Consider the following 23,047-nt stretch of genomic DNA (forward strand, 5'->3'; position numbering starts at 1 on the left):
ACAACACATTTGAGAACAACTAAATTTGTTGTCCATTTCCTTTAACTGTGAAATGGTGGCAGGGTTAAGCGGATATGGTTTGCTTCTGAATTGTACTAAAGCAAAAATAGAAGCAGATATGGAACTAAAATAAACACGAGTAAGCCGTTTACGTTGATTGTTGGCCTCTCCTGTTGGCTGCCTCTTTAAAAACACACCGACCTGCAGAGTCACATGTGAGCGTGTCATGTGATTAATTAATTGTAAGTGAAAAACAGCCTTAAGCACTGTTTGCGTTGTGCTCTGAGAGTGTTTCTAAAGATGCATTAAAGACGACACGTTTGTTATCTCTTGGACGTATCTGAGCCGATCTGAGAGGTAAGAATGCTACTTCCGTTTGCCTCGCGGAAAAACAAGAACCGTTAAGTCATTCAAAGCAGCTAGCTCCACTGTTAGCCGCCTAGCCTGCTAGGCTAAATTGATCAGTTTATTTGGATTATAGAAGCTAACGTTTGCTACATTCCTCGTTTCAGGTACCATCTTCTTTTAAGTTATTATTTTACCTGTCATTTTTCCGATGATATTGTACAATCCAGCGGAACTGTATCAACTAATTGTGTTTTTCTTTTCTTTTTTGTGTGTGTGTATATTTTTCAGGCTGTTAGAGGAGTATGCAGCACGGAGCTCTCTGGTGACAACAGCTATACGTTTTATTTTTAAGTCTCAAGTTATCTGCTAACAATGGTAAAGTAGACCCACATCCAGCCGAATTTCATTATTTTTAAAGCTTGTGTGATATTTAGTCTGCAATCTTTAATTTTCACTCAACAAAAGGGTCAACGGCATCCCTAAAGCTTTAAGTGGCGTTTTCCCAGCAGAGGTTCCGTTTAATCCTGGTAGCAAAAAAAAAAAAAAAAAAGCTGCTTTGACGTTCCTGGTGAAAATAAATAGATTAATATATATATATTTTAATCTATTTCAGAGATATTCACAGTTCCATTACTGTATTGTCATTGTTCTAACAAAATAATTGTGAATTTGTACTCGTAGAAATATGTTTTTGCATATTTTAAAGTTGTATTCTCAGACTCTTTATTGTAACAGAGCACTGAAAGCATATTTTATATATATATATATATATATATATATATATATGAAGGAACTGAAGATGTACAAAAATCAACAAACTGAACCTCAAGCTGCTGTCAGAGAATATTATTGGAATATAAATTTGAACCTATTTTAGTTATTTATTTTTTAAACCATTTTAAGCAAATCATCTGGCTTTATGTATGTGCGCACATCAGAGGAATTTGGTTAGTTTAGCTCTTTGTTCATATATATAAGGTAGTACAAACAATAAAATAATTAAATAAAGAAAAACTAAGTAGATGAATAATAAATAAAAAGAATTAAGGAAGAAATATCTAAAATAAAGAATAAGCTGAGTAAATAACGTATAAAATAAATAAAGAATAAACTGAGTTAAAACTGTGTAAATAAAGAATAAACTGGGTAGATAAAGAATAAACTAAATAAATAAATAATCGGAGTAAATAAAGAATAAACTAAATAAATAAAGAATAAGCTGAGTAAATAAATAATAAAATAAATAAATAAAGAACAAACTAATGTTTAAAAGCAGCAGTATTATATGAAACAGCATATGTCTTTATAACAACAGAAGAGTAAATGATATTTACATAATTACAGAGTAAATATACTGGTTTTATTTACAGCTAAAGTAATTTATGGATATTTAAGACACTTTTACAGATGGAACAGAACGATGAACAGTGTACTAAAGTAAGCCTTAAACATGGTAAGCTTTAGTGTTTTATTGCTGCTACTTAGGACATGACGTGACATTCATTAAAGGGGTCATGACTTCACAGCAAACATCTTGAGTTTGTTCGGTGAGGAAATCCAGTTTATCGGCTGGAATGCTTGCAGAGCTGCTCCACATACTTGGCTCTTTACAGCGGCGCTGAGGCGATAAGAGCGTAGTGACGGCCCTGTTTCCTGCTCCGTGTGTTCAGACTCTGCAGATGGGGCTCTTGTGTCTGGTTCTGCTGGGCCTGAGCACGGCGCTGGTCTGCCCCGATGGAGGCATGTGTGAAGACAGGAACACCTGCTGCAAAAACGGCCAGGGAGGCTACGGATGCTGCCCGCTACCGCATGTGAGCCACTGACTTTTAATGGGTTTGAACGGCGCTAGAAGCGGGTTCTGGGTTCAGGAAAATACCCGACTTAAAGCAAGGAGGAGGTCGGATCTGATGTTTGTAAATGTGACATAAAGAGCAAAACTAAGTAGTTCTGTAGTTGCTCTTCTTGGAGTTTTAGCAGAGCTTATACAGAACGATGGGAATGGCCTAAACAGATGTCTGGAGCTGACCAATCAGAGGTGGCCTCTCTAATGTGTGTTTTACATAAATATTCCCAGTAAGGACAGAAATCTGAGATGCTGCCCTGCCTGCAGACTGACTCCTTCTATAATGAGTTGATTAAGGCCGATACATTGGGTATTTGGTACCTAACTGTGAGGTAAAAGCCCCAAAAAGGGCCTGTAACGGTGTCCAGGTGGGTTCTACAAGTAAAAACATGTATTTCATGCTCAATTTTCAGGAAAACCTCATCACAATTAGTGTATTTTTATCATTAAATTGTGACCACAGTTCAAAGTAACTCACTTAAGACTGTGAAGTGAAGCAAATAACCTTTTTAAGTGCTTCTGGGAAGTATTCAACAGTGCAGACAATGACCCATTCAGCACTCCTTCTATAGTGAGTTGATTAAGGCCGATACATTGGGTATTTGGTACCCAACTGTGAGGTAAAAGCCCAAAAAAGGGCCTGTAACGGTGTCCAGGTGGGTTCTACAAGTAAAAACATGTATTTCATGCTCAATTTTCAGGAAAACCTCATCACATTTAGTGTGTTTTTATCATTAAATTGTGACCACAGTTCAAACTAACTCACTTAAGACTGTGAAGTGAAGCAAATAACCTTTTTAAGTGCTTCTGGGAAGTATTCAACAATGCAAACAATGACACATTCAGCACTAAGTTTAAGAGCTTCTGTGCATGGGAGCTCTCAGTAAACCGTAAATGTTCTGCATCTGACTATTCGGAGCACTTCATTTCATTATTGAGTTGTTGGACAAGGATTCCTGAGTCTCAGCCTTCCATTAAACAATTTCCTCTTTATTTGATTTGTGTGACACTATAGGGAGTTTTAGAAATGTTGGACAGATTTCTTTATTTAATTTTCTTCAGTTGCTGCTGTTACGGCATCCTGGAGGGTCTGATTTTTACGTCTACAAGTCGGGAGCTTTTGGAGGTTTTGGCTTCCATCTTAAAGTTGGTAAAAAACTGAGTGCATTGGTTGGGTTTGGGGCTGATCTCTTGCTTCCATGTGCAGGCGGAGTGCTGTTCGGACCACCTCCACTGCTGCTATCAGGGGACGGTGTGCGATCTGGTCCATCAGAAATGTGTAAATAAAACCGTGTCCCTGCCCTGGATGAGGCGGCTCCCACCCAAACAGGCCCTGCTGGTGTCTCAGGTAACAAACCCAGGCTGCGGTTTAACTTCTCCTGTTGCTCTGCTGTCTTTTTGCTTTATTTTCTTCAACTAAAATCAAGCGTTGGGTGCCTATTGTTCTCTTGACCTCAACCTTTAGACATGCAAATGTTATTGTCTGGAGAAAGTAGGTCACACGGCACTTTTGAGCCACATCCTCCCTTAGATTAGCTGCACTGGCAGTTTGTTCATCCTTCCTTTTCTGTAAAGTTTATCCAATAGAACAAGCCTTGTCGGGCCCTTTTAGACCAAAGTATAACCAAAAACTAACTTGACACCTGTGCGTTGTTGCCTGCAGATGAGCTCCACAGTAAAAATGTGTGGCCAATGCAGCGCTTGCACTTCTTATTGTTACCGCCTGGCTCAGGGTAGCAACAATCAGGGAAATCGCACACCTCAATAAAGCCAACACAGAGTCATTTATCTCCATTAACCACAGAAATAAACTGAAAAGATGGAGTGTGGAGAGCATCAGTGGTGTTGAAACAAATGTAGAACCAAACCTAAACCAATGCATCTTGATGGCAGCCCAGAGAGAGGGAGTCAGCTGGGGAAACGATCCCTTTATGCCTTTGGCTCCTCCCACCTCTCGGGTATAATCAGTTACTCTGACGACCCACTCGGGCTCCTTTAAGGGTTAACAACAGGAAGTCTCCTGGTGGGCCGTCACACTCAGTGGGGCTACATGATGAGATTAACTGGATTACAGCTACAGTTGGGTTCTGCTCCTTATCTGAGGGTAATTATCCTTGGATATATGGCGGTGAATGAATGGAATCACTGGCACAAAGCATGTCATCCCCCGGTACCATAGGTGGCGCTGTCCCCATTTCAGCTATCGCTAATAGAGCCACTTCCTGTTGACGTCTTCACCACCAACAGCAACAAACTCAGGCATTTAGAAAGATGGAGAACGCAGAGCGAGATGAAGCTGCGTCCCTCTCCATCTGTGATGAGCTGGTTATGGCACAGAGATGCACAACGGCGCATTCTCCATCGCGCTGTTTCTTTCTTTCTGACGACAGCAACAGTAATATCGTCTCCTTCCACTTCCGGGTGACGATCCCGGGAAAAAATCTGGAGCATGCGCAGAACGCTCGATCCGATCCACCGTCGTCTATAATCGAGTTGTCTCAGGGTCTTAATTCGATTAACTATTAGCTTAATTTTGTCAGATTAAGGTGTCAACATGAACTGAATAATTAAATCTTACTGTAATTTAGCCATTAATCCAACTGATATCAAATTGGATGTATTTTGGCTAAAGAAGGATGACTCTCTGTCTCCTTTAAATTGTTCAAAGTTATCTTGAATCAATAAGCAGTTTGGGATTACAGTCGTCTATTCATAAGTGTGGTTAGTTACACAGTTTATCTATTTTCCCTGCGGTGGTTAAGATGACCTCAACTGACTGACCCGATCCGAAGGTGTCTCCATGAGCTGAATAACTCCGTCTTATTGTAATTTATCCATTAATCCAATCCGATGGCTCTCATGTAGCCGTTAACTATTGTTAACCTATCGTTAACCTATCGATGAGGAATGCTTAAGATGCCGCTGCTTCTGTTTCATACGACCCATGACTCAATTTGGAGCCTCTATCCTTTTGGTTCAGATCTTTTTGTGTTACCAGATGTATCCCTAATGATTTTGGTCGGCTTTTCAGCACGATCTGAACCGAGTTGAACACAACTGGGCTGAGGCGTGTTAACGAGCTCTAAAACGTGTAGAGGCCTGGAACTGCCTGGTCGTCTTGACCCTGAAAGCATTAATATGAAGGAGGAGGGAACGTTTTTATCAGCATCTGTGAGGAAGAACAGATTAATCCTGTAAAGACAGATTTTCATATAAATGGTCTGTGGGCAGAAAAGTTTGATAAAAAAGCTGCTGAATTCATCTGAAACTTTCCGAGTCGGCTCGGCCTCACAGATTTCCCTTCATCCATCAAACCCTGAAATTCAACACATCGACAGTAAAACTGTCAAAAACTAATGGAGGGACGTCTGAAAACTTTGTTTGATATTCTGAGTGGGCTGAAGACCATCTCAGCGGCTCCGATCTGCCGTTTCTCAAGAGCTAATGGGCAGATTATCCTGACATTTTACTGATAATAAAGATTTGTCCAGAGGCTGAACCCCTCTCTGTTCTCTGAGAGATGGCCGGCACACGGGAACGTGAACAAATGCTGCTTCAGTTGATTCAGACCATTAACGGCAGTGGAAAAACTGATCGGAACAACTAATTCTCATTATTATTATTAGTCTTCTTCATATTCGGGTTATTTGCCTTCTTCTAACTGCTGCAGATGGTCCAGAACGCCACCCCTCTGTTCCCTGAGCTCCACTTAAGGAGCCTACCCTTAAGCATAGTTTATGCTTCTCCATCATTTCGACGCCGTAGCCTGACTCAAAACATCCTAACGACACGCTGCGTTTGACGGGCTCTGATTGGTCCGCTCAGAACATAATTTCCGGCAGTTGCTTTTTCCGATTTTAATGGCTGTATCAAAAGTATCGGAAATGCTCAGGTCCCTCAGTGGGTGAACCAGTGAGGGTCGGCCGGTCGTTCAGAACCACCTCCCCAAACGTCTTCTCTGTCGCCTGCGCTTCAAGATTTCAACAATTTAAGCTTTTGTTCTTCAGTATTGATGAACTCCAGCTGCAAATACAGCTGCTCCACCTCGGTTGCCATTGGTTACTGTTGTTAACTGTGACCGGAAGAGAAAGCAAGGACGCGGCTATAACCTGAAACCACACAAACACTCAGCCACACCCCCCGTTACACTGAAGCATAAACTAGGCTCCATCCACCTCTAAGGCTGAGAAAGCCTCTTCTTTTGGTCTCTACCCAGATGCCGTGACCATAAGTGAGGGTCGGAGCAAAGATGGTCCGGTAAATCGAAAGCTTTGCCTTTGGGCTCAGCTCCCGGAACAAACCAGCGCCTTCATTACTGACCCTAATCTGGAAGTAAAAGTAGCATCTCCAGGGATGCTTTGGGAATAACATTTCCACACTAGAACTCTGTGAAAACCCTGGTTCCTGTGGTGGAAATAGCACCAACAGAGATTCCTGGTCTGGATTTCAGTCGATTAATGGCTAAATTACAATAAGACTGAGTTATTCAGCTCATGTAGACGCCTTAATCTGAGTAAGAAATCGGATCAAATTAAGATCCCGAGATAACTCAATTATAGACAACAGTGGATCGGATCGAGCGTTCTGCACATGCTCCAGATTTTTTTCCCACGATCGTCACCCGGAAGTTGAAGGAGACGATATTCCTGTTGTTGTCGTCAGAAAGAAAGAAACAACGCGATGGAGAATGCTTCGTTGTGCATCGTCTGTGCCATAACCAGCTCATCACAGATGGAGAGGGACGTAGCTTCATCTCGCTCTGCGTTCGCTATCTTTCTGAATGCCTGAGTTTGTTGTTGTTGGCGGTGAAGACGTCAACAGGAAGTGGCTCTATTAGCGATAGCTGAAATGGGGACAGCGCCACCTATGGTACCGGGGTATGACCTGCTTTGTGCCAGTGATTCCATTCATTCACCGCCATATATCCAAGGATAATTACCCTAAGATAACCCCTGAAACCACACAAACGCACAGCCACAGCCCCCTACTGGCAGGGTGGTGAATTGCAGGGCAACGTGTTCCCTCTATGCAGAACTTCGAATGCTCAATGATGGCGTCACGTCAACGCCATCGACGTTATGGAGGAGTATAAACTAAGCGTTAGCCGCATGCATCAAATTCAAGTCACTGATGTTAGCTACAAAGTGCTTAATGGAACGGCTCCATCTACTTGAATGCTTTCGTAAAGACTTGCATCACGACTGGTCGTCTAGCAGCTCCTACACCACGCTTAAGACAATCCGACTCTTTTCATGTGTCGTCCCACGATGGTGGAATGACCTACCGAGCGCTACCAGAACAGGGGCGTCCCTGTCTATCTTCAGGAAGCTCCTGAAAACCCAGCTCTTCAGAGAGCATCTCCTGTCCTGTACCTCCTCCAGCTCTGCACCTCTGACGTAGCTCATTGTTAGCTTAGCTGTTAGCTGTAAGCTCATTGTTAGCTTAGCCGTTAGCTGTAATGCTAAATTTGTGAGTCACTTTGGATAAAAGCATTTGTCGAATGCAGAAACAGAAACGTATTGGAGGATATGTTTAAACTAACATAAAGACGTGGCTCTGCCTTTGCTCTCTGGTCCCTTTTTAAAAGGTCTAAAACTCCAGCTTGACTCTCATCATATTTAAGCTGTGAAACTTCTGGCCCGAAGGCAGAGGCGGGGGATCTCTTTAACCTGCGATACTTTCTCTGTGATACACGGTCGCTTTAAAGCTGCGGCGGCAGCTCATTCCCAAGGTTGTGCTGCGACCGGTGAAAGATTTATGGTCGGCAGACGAGCTGTTTGTAACCTCTCATCTCTTATTCTCACCGGAGCAGCCATTACCTCAGCAGGGATGGACGTTTGGCTCTTAGAGTCAGCAGCAACTCTGTGAAGTTACTGCTCGGACCTTTTGATGGGGAGGGTTATGCAGATGATGGGGTTTACCACACAGCCTGATCATGTGACTCACATCTTAGTAAATTACCCTGAACGAATGCGTCTCCACGAATGATTTGATTTACAGATGGTTAACGCTTATTGCTATTCTCTGATCTTCTTCTCTGGTATTCGCCGGCTGGGATGTGTGGCGGCTGCAGCTCGAGGGGAGAGTAAAAGCCGTCATTTGTCCGGACCAGGAGTCTGAGTGTCCAGATGACACCACATGCTGCCAGCTTCCTGACAGCTCCTGGGGCTGCTGTCCTCTACCCAAGGTGATGAGCGCCTAAACTTCATCTGTTTCATCTGAAATCACTCGACACAAACCGCAGAATCTCCAGTTTCTCACGTCTGCTGTGTTTGCAGCTCACAGTTGGTCTTATCTAAAGTCCCAGTTGGAGATATGAGGGCAGATATGGGATCAAATATTCCTCCGACTGCTGCTAATTTCACTCAAATCAGATTGAAGTTTGTGCTCAGAATAAGCTCCGACATAGACGTGGAGATTCAGGAGGTTCAACCAGAGCAGAAAGCAGTCACGAGTTGTCTGAGACATTGTTCCACATCTGGTGTCCATCTTTAATATACCGTCTGTATATTTGTGTCCTCTGTTAGCCCTCGAGTAGTTTTCCTTTGTGTGTCCTTGACTGAGCGAAGTCACTGAATGTCAGAAGTGATTTTCCTCTCTCTGCAGGCGGTGTGTTGTGAGGATAAGCGTCACTGTTGCCCTGAGGGAACAAAGTGTGACATTACCCACTCAAAGTGTGTCTCTTCTGCACTGGAGTCCTTCCCCATGCTGCAGAAACTGCCTTCCAAGAGGATTGAGAGTAAACCAGGTGGGAAACTCCTTCTGTATTTAAGCACCTTTAAATAAAGGCATAGTGGTGTTGCAGTGGTTGAATGCAGATGATGATTTTTGATGCTTTTGTAGCTTCTGCTGCTGGTTCGGTGATGTGTCCTGGTGAAAAAAGCAGCTGCCCGGATGGGAATACTTGCTGCCTCTTAACCAGCGGAGACTACGGCTGCTGTCCGTACGCAGAGGTGGGTACGACTGATAGATCAGGGAGTAACGGATCTGATTCCTGTCCACTTTGGAGCTGAGAAATCTGAGGTTTTCATTGTTTTTTACGAGTTCAATGTGAGGATTTCAGTGTTCAAAGCCACTCAAGCGAAATCACTGTTTTCACTGGTTTCTGAAGTTATTTTTGGAGGCTCAAGGGAAGAATTTTGCTGTTGTCTCTTCCTTTGGGGGCCACAAGGGAAGAAAATAAGATGAGAAAAGCAACATTATGCCATTTTTTTTTTCTACATGCAATCTTTCTACACAGGCACTCTACTGGGACCACTTCATCCACACGCCCCCCTGCAGCACAGTTTATTCACTCCGTGCTCTGTGACAGTCGGCTAACTTCACACAGAGTTTGCTGCTGATAGTTTTGTGCAACATGGCAGGATATTTATCAGATTTTGACAACGTGAACGATGACTTTGAGTAAGATGGACGTCCTTACCGGAGTGAATAAACTGTGCTGCAGGGGGGCGTGTGGATGAAGTGGTCCCAGTAGAGTGCCTGTGTAGAAATCCCTCCGTTAGCTCTCCTTTAGCTGCAAGTAGCCACATAACAGCAGCTATGAGCTAACAGAGCTATGAGCTAACAGAGCTATAGCACACGTTCATTCATTCATTCTTCTTAAAGTATTGGTGAAATAAAGACAGATAATGCCTTATTTAGAGGCTGCATCCTCTAAGCCCCGTTCACTCCGTTATATGGATCTCCAGTTATCTAAATATCTCCCGAAGGACGCCGACTTTCACCTGTTCAACTGTTCTCAGTGAGTAGATGAACGTATTTCATGCCAGAAATAAGGTCTAGGTTTAAAAATACCAGAGTTCCTCTTTAATGTTCACACTCTGTGAGGCTGCAGCGTTGCTAAAAAAAAAAAAAAAAAAAAAAAAAAAAAGTTCATTACCGACACACGGCGCAATAAAGTAGCTTATTTGGGTCGTTCATTCATTGCTATAATTGTGAATGCAATCTTTCAACTCTAACTTGAAGGCAGGATTGGAGCTGGAATCTATCAGTGTGACCTGAATAACAAGATTAAAGAAGTAGCCGTTAATAAGATGTATGATTATGGAATATTAAATCAGTACCAGTGGCTCGCAGAGCTGCATTCGCAGGCTGCTGGAAAAGCACGAGCACAGCGGATTGCTCAGTTGTTTTCAGCTCACAGCAACCAGGAAATGATCCTCCCTGGAGGTATTTTAGCCTCCTGTTGGATGTGATTCTGTAACCTGGTTGTTGTTTGACTGAAATAAAGATGAATGATGAGGAAACCGAGGCCGTCTTTCATTGGGAGAATGTAGTTTCCACATCAACACGTTTTGCTATCTGAATCATATGCAGGCCACGTGCTGCAGCGACCATCTCCATTGTTGCCCTAGCAACACAATATGTGACCTGGAACATGGAGTCTGCAAGTCTGGTGAGGCTCACATGCCACTAATGAAGAAGATCTCTGCTGTACCCAATGACGGTAAGCTGGGAAAAGGCAGATTCTTGCTCTGATACATGTCGGTTAATGTGTTTGCATCATGCTGGCAGAATTAAAGCCGTACAGATGTGAGTGAATTGATGTTTTGAAGCTGGTGTTGATCGTTGGACCCTGTGTTTTCCTCACAGTTGTGTGTCCTGACAAAGAGTCGGACTGTCCTGATCTGACCACCTGCTGCCAGCTGACCAACGAAACATATGGCTGCTGCCCGCTGCCCCATGTAAGCAGCCTAAAGGATGAAACTTTCATTTGTTTCTTGACTTCAGTTGCTGTTGTAACTCACTCAGACTTTAGATATGTGGTCAGTTTAACATCGGCTCCCAACCACAGAGGCGATTTTGTCCTGATTTTATCCTTAATGGAACCTAAACTGAATATATTCGAGTTTTAAATTGCTTATTAAGCAAAAAAACAAGTAAAATCCCCACAGACTCTGGGAGTATCTGCTCCATTTTTAATAACCTTTTTGTGCTAAACGATGACTAGTGTAAAAAAAATCTATAGAATGATTAAAAATGAATAATACATTTATCTGTAGGCTCAGTGAGAAGCTCACAGGGGTGTTACAAATTACATTTACATCTATTACAACAATGTTTAGAATCACTGGCAGCGCATTGGGTTGCGTTCAGGGACCCGATTTGGGGAAACTAAAACATTAAAAAGCAGGAGAATGTGACACAAGATGAGCTCCCGTTCTTCCACTGCTGCTCAGGCCTTAGATCCATGTTGGAAATCGGACCAACCAGGCGCTACAATGACTCTGGGTGGTTGTATTTGGTCTGGTGGGTTTCTGTTACCCCTGGTCTTGCTTTCCTGGGGCGGACCCAGTTCAAACAGAAAGTACTGGCTCTGAAGCAGCTCTGGAGCCTCTTTGGTGGGGAAATAACCCTCCGTTGGTCATGTTCTGTTGGCAGGATGGGAAGCTCAAACCCATAGAGGGAAACAGTGTTTTTTATGTCATATCTTTTAAAGCTACCAGGTGTAAACCGGAGCATTAAAAACCCTTTTATAGTATAAACATTTTTACATTTTTCAGCTATTTTCGTTCTGTTTTGGACGACCCAGTCCAGCGTGAGACTTCTGACCCAGAAGCCAACAGGATAAACTTGTTGGTGACTCTCCTGCTTTCTGCTTGCAGGCGGTTTGTTGTGCTGATCACATGCACTGCTGTCCTGCTCACACCACATGTGACCTGCTCCACAGCACCTGCATGCCCCCGCAGGCCGCCGCCGCCGCCATGCCCGTCAGGATGCTCGCCGCTGGGCCGGCGCGGGAGGCGGCGCAGAGCAAAGGTGAGCCTTAAGGTTACTTTATTGTCACGCAGCTAATAAAATCACCTGTTGAACACGGAGCTCCTCCCCCTTTCTCTAACCGGGGGCTCACAACCCGCCGCTTGTACTTCTTCTGCCGCCGGAAGCGGCCAAAGGGGCGGGGCTTATATGTATAGCAACTAGCAGAAATATATATATATATATATGCATGCATCGGCTCCCTCTTTCTCCATGGATCGTACTCTTGGCAGCCTTCTTTGTGTTTGCGCTCCGCCATTTTCCGCTTTTTCCCGCCTTTTTTCCGCCTTCGGAATCCAGATCGGCCCTAATTGGCTGTCGTCGCGTAGCGTCACAGCTCATTTGCATAAAGTTGAGCCTTTCTCAACTCTTGAAGCTCACAACACCAGCTTACATTGAAAATAAACGGCAGATGGCCGCTCACGCCGCTTTTGGTGTGAGCCCCCGGTTAGGCTGAGGAAACTCATTTCAGCCGCTTGAATCCATGACCTCCTTCTTTGGGTCAGAACCCAGGTCTGTGACCACAGGTGAGGGTTAGAACAAAGCGGTAACCTGAAAGACTCGTCCCCGACCCAGAAGGAGCGTTCCAGCTGTTTCTGGTTCAGAACCTTGGCCTCGGACTTGGAAGTTTCTCACCCTCGGTGCAGCTCGGACAGAACCGCATCATCAGCAGAAAGCAGAGCTGTAACCCATGACGACGCCTCCAGATCCTGTCCATGAAAACAAACGGGATCAGTGACGAGGGGGCAAAGGAAGAATCTGATTTGGGCCATATTTGACATGCAGTCTGAACGCAACCGTTATTGGATCTGAGTACTTCCTGCAGATGGATTTTCTCTCAAAAGCTTTTTAAAGCTTTTCAAGGAGAAAATGTGAAACTAGCTGCCATCGGGTTCAATTCAATTCAACTTTATTTATAAAGCGCCAGATTACAACAATTGTCATCTCAAGGCACTTAAATAATAAAGTCCAATTCAAGCCAATTGGAATTCAATTCATTGTAATCATAATCCAATTAATTCATATGGAGCCAATTCAAAAATAATATCCGAGCTAAGGAAACCAACAGAAACTTGTCTTCAGTCCAATCTCCCGTCCTGAGCCTGAGCCGATTCAGTCGGGGAGAACCTGGGATTCAAACCTCACTCTTAACTTAAGAAGCATTTTTACTAAACGTGCACAAACACGTGCACGAAAGGAGAAAACGCAGCTCTGACACGACGTGGCTTTACGAGATTTTTAAAGCAGATCCTCGCATTTTAAACGGCTCTTTGCTTAATTCTGTCAGTTAGTTGAGTTCAACACCACAAGTACTTGGTGAAAATCCTCCTCTTGACCTTATTTGAACAGAAAGTCGGACAATTGAGAAGATCAGAGTGGATTTCCAGAGGCTTTGGGAGGCTTGTGCAAACAAAATTCTCAAAGCCTTTGTCTGATGAATGTCGCTGGAATTGTGGATGAGGGAGCCGGAGAGTTTGAAAGAACAAATAAAGTGGTGTTTATGTGCGTTTGTTTAAGCGTTGCACCTTTAAATCTTCACCTAAAATATGTGGAGTATTGCTAAATCCAACACCCGGTTGGACTCTTATCGATGCGGCTGGCATACGTGATGAGATGTAAGGTTTCTGTTTGTCTTTCAGTCCATGCGGTTCCCTGCAATGACTCTGTGGCCTGCGCTGACAGGAGCACCTGCTGTAAATCATCCAAAGGAGACTGGGCCTGTTGTCCTTTACCGCAGGTACCGACAAGCCGGCTTCTCTGCTTCCAGCTGACCTTTGGCTGCACTTTTCAGCCTGAAAAATACCCCTGATTGTGCAGAGCAGTTCTAACTGGATCAGGTTGATTTTGCTTGCTTAATGGCCTGTTTGTGATGCAGATTCCTCAGCGTTTGCTCCTCTTCCTCGCAGGCTGTGTGTTGTGAGGACCACCTGCACTGCTGTCCCCAGGCCACAGTCTGTAACCTGGCAGCCTCCACGTGTGACGACGGCTCAGGCGGCGCCGTGGTGCCGCTGCTTGCCAAAACGCCCGTTTTTCCCCTGCAGTCCGACAACAGCAAGTGTGACAAGTCCACGTCGTGTCCTGGAAAAGCCACCTGCTGCAAGACGGCGAGTGGGTCCTGGGCCTGCTGTCCTCTGCCTCAGGTTAGCTGCAGTCTGTGAAGCTCAAACGTGTGAAAGAGTCTCGTGTTTCTGAGGTTTTATGCATCGGGACATCATATAAAATCATCCGGTTCTTACCAGGTCTTAACATTGGATAAATACACCAGTTGTGGAGGAATCTTGGCCCACAACCTCGAATAATGACTGAAAATGAACATCTGAGTCATTATTTATTCAATAAAAACTGATCCAAAACACAGAAGCAGTGTGAGAGAAACTAAGTGAACCCCTGATCCAGCAGCAGTGAGTAAAACTAAGTGAACCCCTGATCCAGCAGCAGTGAGTAAAACTAAGTGAACCCCTGATCCAGCAGCTTCAGCAGCAGTGAGTGTAAAACTAAGTGAACCCCTGATCCAGCAGCTTCAGCAGCAGTGAGTGTAAAACTAAGTGAACCCCTGATCCAGCAGCTTCAGCAGCAGTGAGTGTAAAACTAAGTGAACCCCTGATCCAGCAGCTTCAGCAGCAGTGAGCTGCAGTGAGTGTAAAACTAAGTGAACCCCTGATCCAGCAGCAGTGAGCTGCAGTGATGGTTTCCTGTGGGACGTTATCAGTCTCTCTCATGGTTCTGGAGGAATCTCGGCCCTCTTCTCTCCAGTGTTGCTTCAGCTCATTGAGGTCTGGACTCTGACTGGACCATTGCAACACCTTGATTCTTTCCTTTTTCCCACATTCTGCTGTAGATCTGCTGCTGTGTTTGGGATCTTTGTCCTGTTGATGAGCCAGTTTCAGCCCAGCTTTAGCTGTGGGACAGATGGCCTCACATCTGACTCTAGAATACTTTGGTATCCAGAGGAGTTCATGGTGGACTCAATGACTGCAAGGTGCCCAGGTCCTGTGGCTGCAGAACCAGCCCAGATCATCAGCCCTCCACCACCGTGCTTGACAGCTGGTATGAGGTGTTTGTGCTGATATGCTGTGTTTGGTTTCCTCCAAACGTGCTGCTGTGCATTAGGACCAAACATCTCCACTTTGCTCTGGTCTGTCCAAAGGACATTGTTCCAGAAGTCTTGAGCTTTGTTCAGATGCAGCTTTGCAAACCTAAGCTGTGCTGCCATGTTCTTTTTAGAGAGAAGAGGCTTTCTCCTCCTTTCTCCTCCTCCTCTACACGGTGTGATATCTTGTCTGAGGTTGTTTTACCTCATTTTTAAACCTCTTAAGGACCAAATGACTTTAGTCCCGACAGATAAAACCTTAGAATTGAATAAAGGTCGACTTTGTTTCTCACGTGACTGCAGATTTGAGTTTAAAATTAGCCACAAATCTGTTTCCTTTTCCTTTTCCTTTTACCTTTAAAGCCGACAGCCGTCTCCAGGTTGAACTTTTACAATAAAAACAGCCTCTAACCGTACGATGGCGTATCTTTCAGGCGGTTTGCTGCGACGACCACGAACACTGCTGCCCTCACGGTACCATCTGCAACCTGGAGGCTGAAACCTGCGATGACCCCTCCGGTTTCCTGCCGCCGCGCTCCTGGCTGACCAAGATGGCCGCTCTGACCTCAGAGGCGCGGGACGAGGAATGCGACCAGCGGACCGTGTGTCCAGGAGGCAGCAGCTGCTGCGGGGGAACCTCTGGACAGTGGGCCTGCTGCCCCACGCCTCAGGTCAGCTGTAATGGCTGTAATAGCTGCTCAGGTGGCTAAGAAGGAGCCTCTGAAGACCTCTGACCTTCAGCTTTATTGTAATGAATTGTTTTGAGCAGAGAGACCCACATCCGGTCCTGGAGGCTTTAGATGTTCCCCTGATTCAGATGCTGCATCTTTAGCAGGCTCCATTTAATCTGAATTCAATTCAGTTTTATTTATAAAGCGCCAGATTACAACAATTAAGTAATAAAGTCCAATTAAAGGCATTTGGAATTCAATTCATTGTAATTATAATCCAATTAATTCATATGGAGACAATTCAAAAATAATATCCGAGCTAAGGAAACCAACAGATTGGACCGAAACTGGTCTTCAGTCCAATCTCCCATCCTGAGCCTGAGGGACTGTGGAAAGGAACGACTCCCTTTAACAGGAAGAAACCTCTGGCAGAACCAGAACCAGGAAGAAACCTCTGGCAGAACCAGGACCAGGAAGAAACCTCTGGCAGAACCAGGACCAGGAAGAAACCTCTGGCAGAACCAGGACCAGGAAGAAACCTCTGGCAGAACCAGGACCAGGAAGAAACCTCTGGCAGAACCAGGACCAGGAAGAAACCTCTGGCAGAACCAGGACCAGGAAGAAACCTCTGGCAGAACCAGGACCAGGAAGAAACCTCTGGCAGAACCAGGACCAGGAAGAAACCTCTGGCAGAACCAGACTCAGGAAGAAACCTCTGGCAGAACCAGACTCAGGAAGAAACCTCTGGCAGAACCAGACTCAGGAAGAAACCTCTGGCAGAACCAGACTCAGGAAGAAACCTCTGGCAGAACCAGACTCAGGAAGAAACCTCTGGCAGAACCAGACTCAGGAAGAAACCTCTGGCAGAACCAGACTCAGGAAGAAACCTCTGGCAGAACCAGACTCAGGAAGAAACCTCTGGCAGAACCAGACTCAGGAAGAAACCTCTGGCAGAACCAGACTCAGGAAGAAACCTCTGGCAGAACCAGACTCAGGAAGAAACCTCTGGCAGAACCAGACTCAGGAAGAAACCTCTGGCAGAACCAGACTCAGGAAGAAACCTCTGGCAGAACCAGACTCAGGAAGAAACCTCTGGCAGAACCAGACTCAGGAAGAAACCTCTGGCAGAACCAGACTCAGGAAGAAACCTCTGGCAGAACCAGACTCAGGAAGAAACCTCTGGCAGAACCAGACTCAGGAAGAAACCTCTGGCAGAACCAGACTCAGGAAGAAACCTCTGGCAGAACCAGACTCAGGAAGAAACCTCTGGCAGAACCAGACTCAGGAAGAAACCTCTGGCAGAACCAGACTCAGGAAGAAACCTCTGGCAGAACCAGACTCAGGAAGAAACCTCTGGCAGAACCAGACTCAGGAAGAAACCTCTGGCAGAACCAGACTCAGGAAGAAACCTCTGGCAGAACCAGACTCAGGAAGAAACCTCTGGCAGAACCAGACTCAGGAAGAAACCTCTGGCAGAACCAGAACCAGGAAGGGTGGCCATCCGCCTCGACCAGCTGGGGTTTGAGAAGACAGCAAAGACGGAAAAGAGGAGGGAAAAACACCATAATCAGGTTGTTGAAGCAGGGAAACGTCTAAAACCTGCCGGACCGCGGCCCTCCAGGACCGGATGTGGGTCTCCCTGCTCTAAAGGTCGTTCAGCCTTCCTTAGCCCCTCGCAGCACAGTGGTCTGGGATAGCCAACACTTTGTTTTCAGTGGTTGCATTTCCATCATCTGGGAAGGTTTGGGGCACATATGTCAAAGTCCGGTCCTCGAGACGTTTCCCTGCTTCAATACACCTGATTCAGATTAAATGGATCTCTTAGAAAGATTAATTTCTGCACAAGTCTGCTAAGGATGCATTGATCTGATTCAGGTGTGTTGAAGCAGTCCCTCCAGGACCAGATGTGGGTCTCCCTGCTGTAGAGGTCGTTCAGCCTTTCTTAGCCCCTGCTTTAGGCTAACCTGAAGCTCCAGTTTCATTCAACCGGCTTTAATCTTAAAGCTGACTGTATCTTTCAGGCCGTGTGCTGTGATGATCACCAGCACTGCTGCCCCCGAGGCTACAGCTGCAATGTGGCCTCGCAGAGCTGCGATAAGCCCGGCGCCCTGAGCCTGCCGTGGCTGCAGAAGGAACCGGCCCGGCAGAACCAGCTCAGCCGGGCCCTTTCCAGTGGAGCCCGACCCGACGAGAACATGTGCGACTCTCAGACCAGCTGCCCCAGAGACACCACCTGCTGCTTCATGGAAAAGACCCGCAAATGGGGCTGCTGCCCGCTGCCAAAGGTAAGGGGGTTATTCTCACGTTTCTGGGCATCGAGCCGCTGAAAGTATGTGAACCGCCACAGACTCTGGGCATGGAGTCAGCCGCTGGTGTTGGAAAGTATGTGAACCGCCACGGCGCTGCGTTTGTTTCCCTTCAGGCGGTGTGTTGCAAAGATGGAAACCACTGCTGCCCCAGCGGACACACCTGTGAACCCCAGCGGTCCTCCTGCTCCAGGGGCCCCCACGTCACGCCCTGGTTCACCAAACTGAGCGCTCACGCCGCGGCGGGCGCCGTGACGGATGTTAAATGTGACAACAAGAGCAGCTGCGCCACGGGAGCCACCTGCTGTAAGCTGCAGACCGGGGAGTGGGGCTGCTGCCCGCTGGTCAAGGTCCGAACACATGTTGAGCTTTTGATTTAAACATTTAAACCAGGGGTCGGGAACCTATGGCTCGCCAGCCAGGTGTGGCTCTTTTGATGATTGCATCTGGCTCAGATAAAACACAATATTCTCACTTGTTTTAATCCATCCATCGATTTTTCATGTCCTGTTCAGGGCTGCAGGAGCATTATTTTAATTGGATGATACTGGACTACGTTGGCAGCGTAAAACAGGTAAACGGCCCCTTTTGAGTCAGTCTGCTCGGTCATTAGCTCAAAGCTAACCCTTCGACGAAGAAAAAAAGATGACGAGTATCGTACATTTGAGGCCGAATGGACTGAAGAATTCGCCTTTGTGGAGAGAGCAAATTCTGCGGTGTGTCTAATTTGCAAAGACAAAATGACATCGATGAAACGGTCGAATGTAAAGCGGCACTTCGACACGCGCCATGCTACCTTAGCATCAAAATACCCGGCAGGAGACAGCAGAAAGAAAGCGTGCCGAGAGCTACTGAGCAGGGTACAAGCTAGCCAGCAGCAACCCGGCAAGGTGACTGTAATTCTGCTAGCTTAGCTGGATCTTTAGCAATAGTGAGGAACGGAAAACCATTCACAGATGGCGAGCTAATAAATAATATGCTAATATATGCTAATAAATAATATGCTAATATATGCTAATAAATAATATGCTAATATAATATGCTAATAAATTCAGAGGCTTATTATACTGACATTTAGTTGAATTCACTTTTAAAATATATTATATGGCTCTCCTTGAAATAAATTTCCAAATTTTTAGCTTTCATGGCTCTCTTAGTCAAAAAGGTTCCCGACCCCTGATTTAAACCAACCGGGGGGGCCGACACCTGTGGAAGTGAGCGGTTTGATTACCTGGACTGTCTCTTTCCTCCTCAGGCGGTTTGTTGTGCCGACCACGAACACTGCTGTCCTCAGGGCTACGCCTGCAACATGCAGACGGGAACCTGTGAGAAGAAGGCCTCTGACCTGCCCCCCCACACCCTGCCTCAGAGGAAAGTGGTACAGTCCAGCCTGAGGGCCACGGAGGAGGAGGAGGAGGAGGAGGAGGAGGTGTCGTGTGATGCTGAGGGGAGGTTCCACTGCCCCAAACAGCACACCTGCTGCAGGACCTCGGCCACAGAATGGAGCTGCTGCCCCTCCTCCAGGGTAAGTTCAGCGTCGTTCTTCTCCTTGGTGGTGATTCATCTTAGGGGCGGGCGATATAACGATATAAATCGTGAAGGATTGCAACGTGAAGACGATCCGTAACGATCTGTCAGACTGCAGAGATCGTGGATCGTCTCGGGCACATTCTATAAACTGCAGCTCTATGCTGACGCACCAGACGTGTTACATCATCAACCTGACCGACCAATCACTAAATAAAAATTGAATGCCTCCTTTCTGTTTGCAGCCTTCTGATTTATGTCAAAATTAGCTTCTTACACAGCCTAATAAATGTGAAAATAAAATAACATAAACCTCTTTTCATCTCCTTTACTTTCTGGCTCCTTTGAGCTGTGTCCAGGTGTTTCATTTCATAGTGTCGTCTAATATTATATCCTTAGTTACTCCCTAGTTACTCCCTAGTTACTCCCTGGTTACTCCCTGGTTACTCCTTGGTTACTCCCTGGTTACTCCCTGGTTACTCCCTGGTTACTCCCTGGTTACTCCCTGGTTACTCCCTGGTTACTCCCTGGTTACTCCCTGGTTACTCCTTGGTTACTCCTTGGTTACTCCCTGGTTACTCCTTGGTTACTCCTTAGTTACTCCCTAGTTACTCCTTAGTTACTCCCTAGTTACTCCTTGGTTACTCCTTAGTTACTGACACGTTAGCTCCACAAACAAGACAAACAGGTTTGTCTTTTACATAAACAGATATTCTGTCTCCCACCTGTCCAGAAAAGTTCTATTTTCTGCCTTTCTTTTCGCCATTTTTTGGTAGGTAACAGTGACAGCTGTAGTTTGAGGTCCAAGTGTGGTCTGGGGGAGAGGCACGGGGCTTTCAGCCGAAGGAGTGCACAAAAAGACCGCTAGCATAGATGCTACTGACACAGAGGAGGGGCGTATCTGCCTCTGTCCTAATTGAGGCGCCAAAACAACAGCAAAGCATTATGGGATTTGTAGTATAAGCGCTAAATGCGCTGCCGCCGTATGATACTGACAGGCCAGCTCTAATATTAATTTGAAATTGCCTCTCGGGCCAAATCTGGCCTGTGGGCCACAGTTTGACACCTATGATGTAAACCCACAGAATAATGGGACAGACTGTTTTTTTTTTAAAATGTTTGGGTATCAAACCTCTGATGACAACGTCTCAGACGTTCAAACTTCCTTTGGCCTCCGACTCTGAATCACCTGCTCTTGGTTTTGTCTGTTTCCGTCAGGCGGTCTGCTGCGCCGACGCCAAACACTGCTGCCCCGCCGGATACTCGTGTGACCTGCAGGCCGGCGGCTGCACCCGGCTGACCTGGGGCGCTCTGCTCGGGGACAGGAAGGCGGACTTTGTCCCCCACGGACTGTAATCCCTCGCAGGTGCGGTGACGATCATCTGCCTGCTGTCTGTGGGCCGCAGAGGCTCGGCCTCGGCGTCCGGTTTGACCTCTCAGATGTGCGTTCGCCGTGTTTTTGGAGTATTTTTTTGTTTTTGAAGTAACGAACGCACTCTGCAGCCGTGTCCAGCTCAGAGGACATTTTAATAACGGCAGACGCACTTTGCAGGAAGGAAGCTCATCGTGGGACTTCACAGCTTTACTGAAACTTGTCTTATTATCTCAACACTGCGCAGGGGACGCTGCATGATGTGCACCTGCTTTAAAAAGTCTGTAATATCGATCATTTAGTGGCAGAAGCTGGTCGTTTCTGCCGCAGAGCGGACTGTATTTCCCTTTAATGTGTCCAACCAGGAGCACATCATTAGGAAATACAGCTAATCCCATCTGTCTGTCCTTAAAACCACAGTTTACACTTAATAATGAGCTCAGCTGTTTTCACGCTTCATCAGTAAACTTTTAAATGTGATTTATAAACTCAGAATGAAGGAGAAGCTGTGACGGAGACTCTTTAAAAAAAGGTGAAATCTTTCTCATTTTAATCCATTAAAGGCTAACTTCTTCTTTCTTGTTTCGAGGCTTTTATTCACTCACAATAATTGTGTTTTTGTGGGATTTTTTGACGGGAACGCCTGGAAAAAGACCAAACTCAGCAGCAGCAGCTCAGTCCTTGTTTTTGTCTCAAAGGGACGATTGTTGTGCTTCGGAGGAAACAGACTATCATGAATGGACTTTCGGTCTCAACTTTTAACAGATTTTACACCAACCGAAGCTCAAAGTTTGTCTGAGTTGTTTAAATCTAGTTTTTTATGGACATTCAGGCAATAAAAGGTCGTTATTCCCTGAATCCCAAATTAACTGAGTGTTGGTCAAAGATCCAAAGATGGAGGCTTTGCTGTCGCAGAAAACCAGCGATTTTTTTTTTCCCCTTTTGAGACGCTTGTTTTCACCCAAACTTTTAATAATGAAGGTTCTGATGAGCAGGTAAATGTTTCTGGGCGTCAGGAGGAATATTTGACTCATCATTTGTGTGTTTTTACTCTCTTTGTCAGCAGTGGAAGGATGAAGTTTTAGTTTTTAAACCCTCAAAGGAAGATGAACAATGACTGAGCTTTAAAGTCTGTGTGTTGCTGTTTGGATAATTTAATAAATCTGATATTTTTCAGACATTTCCAGCTTCTAACATGGTTTTAATCTGTTTATTAAAGTGTTAAAATCCTTATTTGAATGATCTCACTGCTGTTTTTCCTGCTGTAAACTTCATGTTGGCTGCCTTTTAAAGGAAGATGTCACCTTTCAGATAGAGCTGTGGGGGGGGAGCTGGAATAAAGTTCTTCAAAATACACTCTTGGTCGATGTGATAATTAAATTCCATGAGGTCATCCTGCAGGATGTGCAGACGCTCGCATAACAACCAGCCAGCACACTTCCTCTGGCCTCCTCCCGCCGTATCCTCTTACCACCACCTCCTCCTCGTCATCAGAACGTTGTCATGACGACCAGTAAACACGAGATAATTGAGCGGAGGCACAGCTGAGTGGGAGGGATCCGAGTTCAGCAGGTTGATGCCAGGCGGCGGTTTATCTGCTGCCCCCTAGTGGTCACAGGCAGGCATGGCAGGTGTGTTTTAATTGGAAATGAGAGACAGGTTTTCAGTTTAAACAGGAAAGAAAAAGAACAGAACTCTAAGATTATGTGGTATTTACTAGGATTCAAGGAACCTCGTTATCTTCTCCACTTCCTATGTGATATAAACTGTAAATTAATTGATAAATGGTAGATCTTTGATGGGCAAAATACCAATGCAAGGCCACGTGTTGCTGTTAAAATGAGTTGTGACCACACTTTCAATCTATGATGAAACTGGTCGTCCATTTAGCTGTTGAGACAATTAAAGATAATTTGTGCATAAAGCAGAGATGCAGCACAGTAAAAGTTATTAATCAAAGTATTAAATGCTGTTGAGAACAGGAAAGTCTTCAGGTTTTATTTAAAAGAAGAAGAGTTTACTCTGACACATCAGTCCTACTTCATATGGCTGCTAAAGTTCAGGTCTGAGTCCATTTTAACACCCAGATTTCTTCCTTTCTTTGTGGTTTTTAACGTTACAAACTGAAGC

At 45.4% G+C, this 23,047-nt stretch overlaps 1 protein-coding gene across 3 annotated transcripts; it reads left to right on the forward strand.

The window, feature by feature from the left end:
• Window positions 1-201: 201 nt before the first annotated feature.
• grnb (granulin b) lies at window positions 202-22,273 on the forward strand. Of its 3 annotated transcripts, XM_072373258.1 has the most exons (17): window positions 203-357; window positions 637-723; window positions 2,019-2,159; window positions 3,399-3,539; window positions 8,265-8,378; window positions 8,798-8,939; window positions 9,035-9,144; window positions 10,511-10,640; window positions 10,787-10,878; window positions 11,800-11,953; window positions 13,591-13,688; window positions 13,858-14,091; window positions 15,476-15,712; window positions 17,734-17,997; window positions 18,135-18,368; window positions 19,274-19,543; window positions 20,764-22,273. In XM_072373258.1, the coding sequence occupies exons 2-17, from the start codon at window positions 721-723 to the stop codon at window positions 20,899-20,901; spliced, it is 2,502 nt and encodes an 833-aa protein (XP_072229359.1). In that variant the 5' UTR covers window positions 203-357; window positions 637-720; the 3' UTR covers window positions 20,902-22,273. The 3 variants fall into 3 exon arrangements, with proteins under 3 accessions (XP_072229361.1, XP_072229360.1, XP_072229359.1); XM_072373260.1 differs by lacking the exon at window positions 13,858-14,091 and having other exon boundaries at window positions 202-357; XM_072373259.1 differs by lacking the exon at window positions 8,265-8,378 and having other exon boundaries at window positions 202-357.
• The last annotated feature ends 774 nt before the right edge of the window (window positions 22,274-23,047 follow it).

This window comes from Leuresthes tenuis, unplaced genomic scaffold (assembly GCF_036924035.1).
Source record: "Leuresthes tenuis unplaced genomic scaffold, fLeuTen1.0.hap1 SCAF_20, whole genome shotgun sequence".
In the NCBI taxonomy this organism is placed as follows: Eukaryota; Metazoa; Chordata; class Actinopteri; order Atheriniformes; family Atherinopsidae; genus Leuresthes; species Leuresthes tenuis.

Bases quoted from the DNA above. Each gene is read 5' to 3' on its own strand.
- grnb (XM_072373258.1), top strand. The intron at 8,940-9,034 runs GTGGGAAACTCC...ATGCTTTTGTAG, and splicing joins GAGGATTGAGAGTAAACCAG to CTTCTGCTGCTGGTTCGGTG. The intron at 10,879-11,799 runs GTAAGCAGCCTA...TTCTGCTTGCAG, and splicing joins GCTGCTGCCCGCTGCCCCAT to GCGGTTTGTTGTGCTGATCA.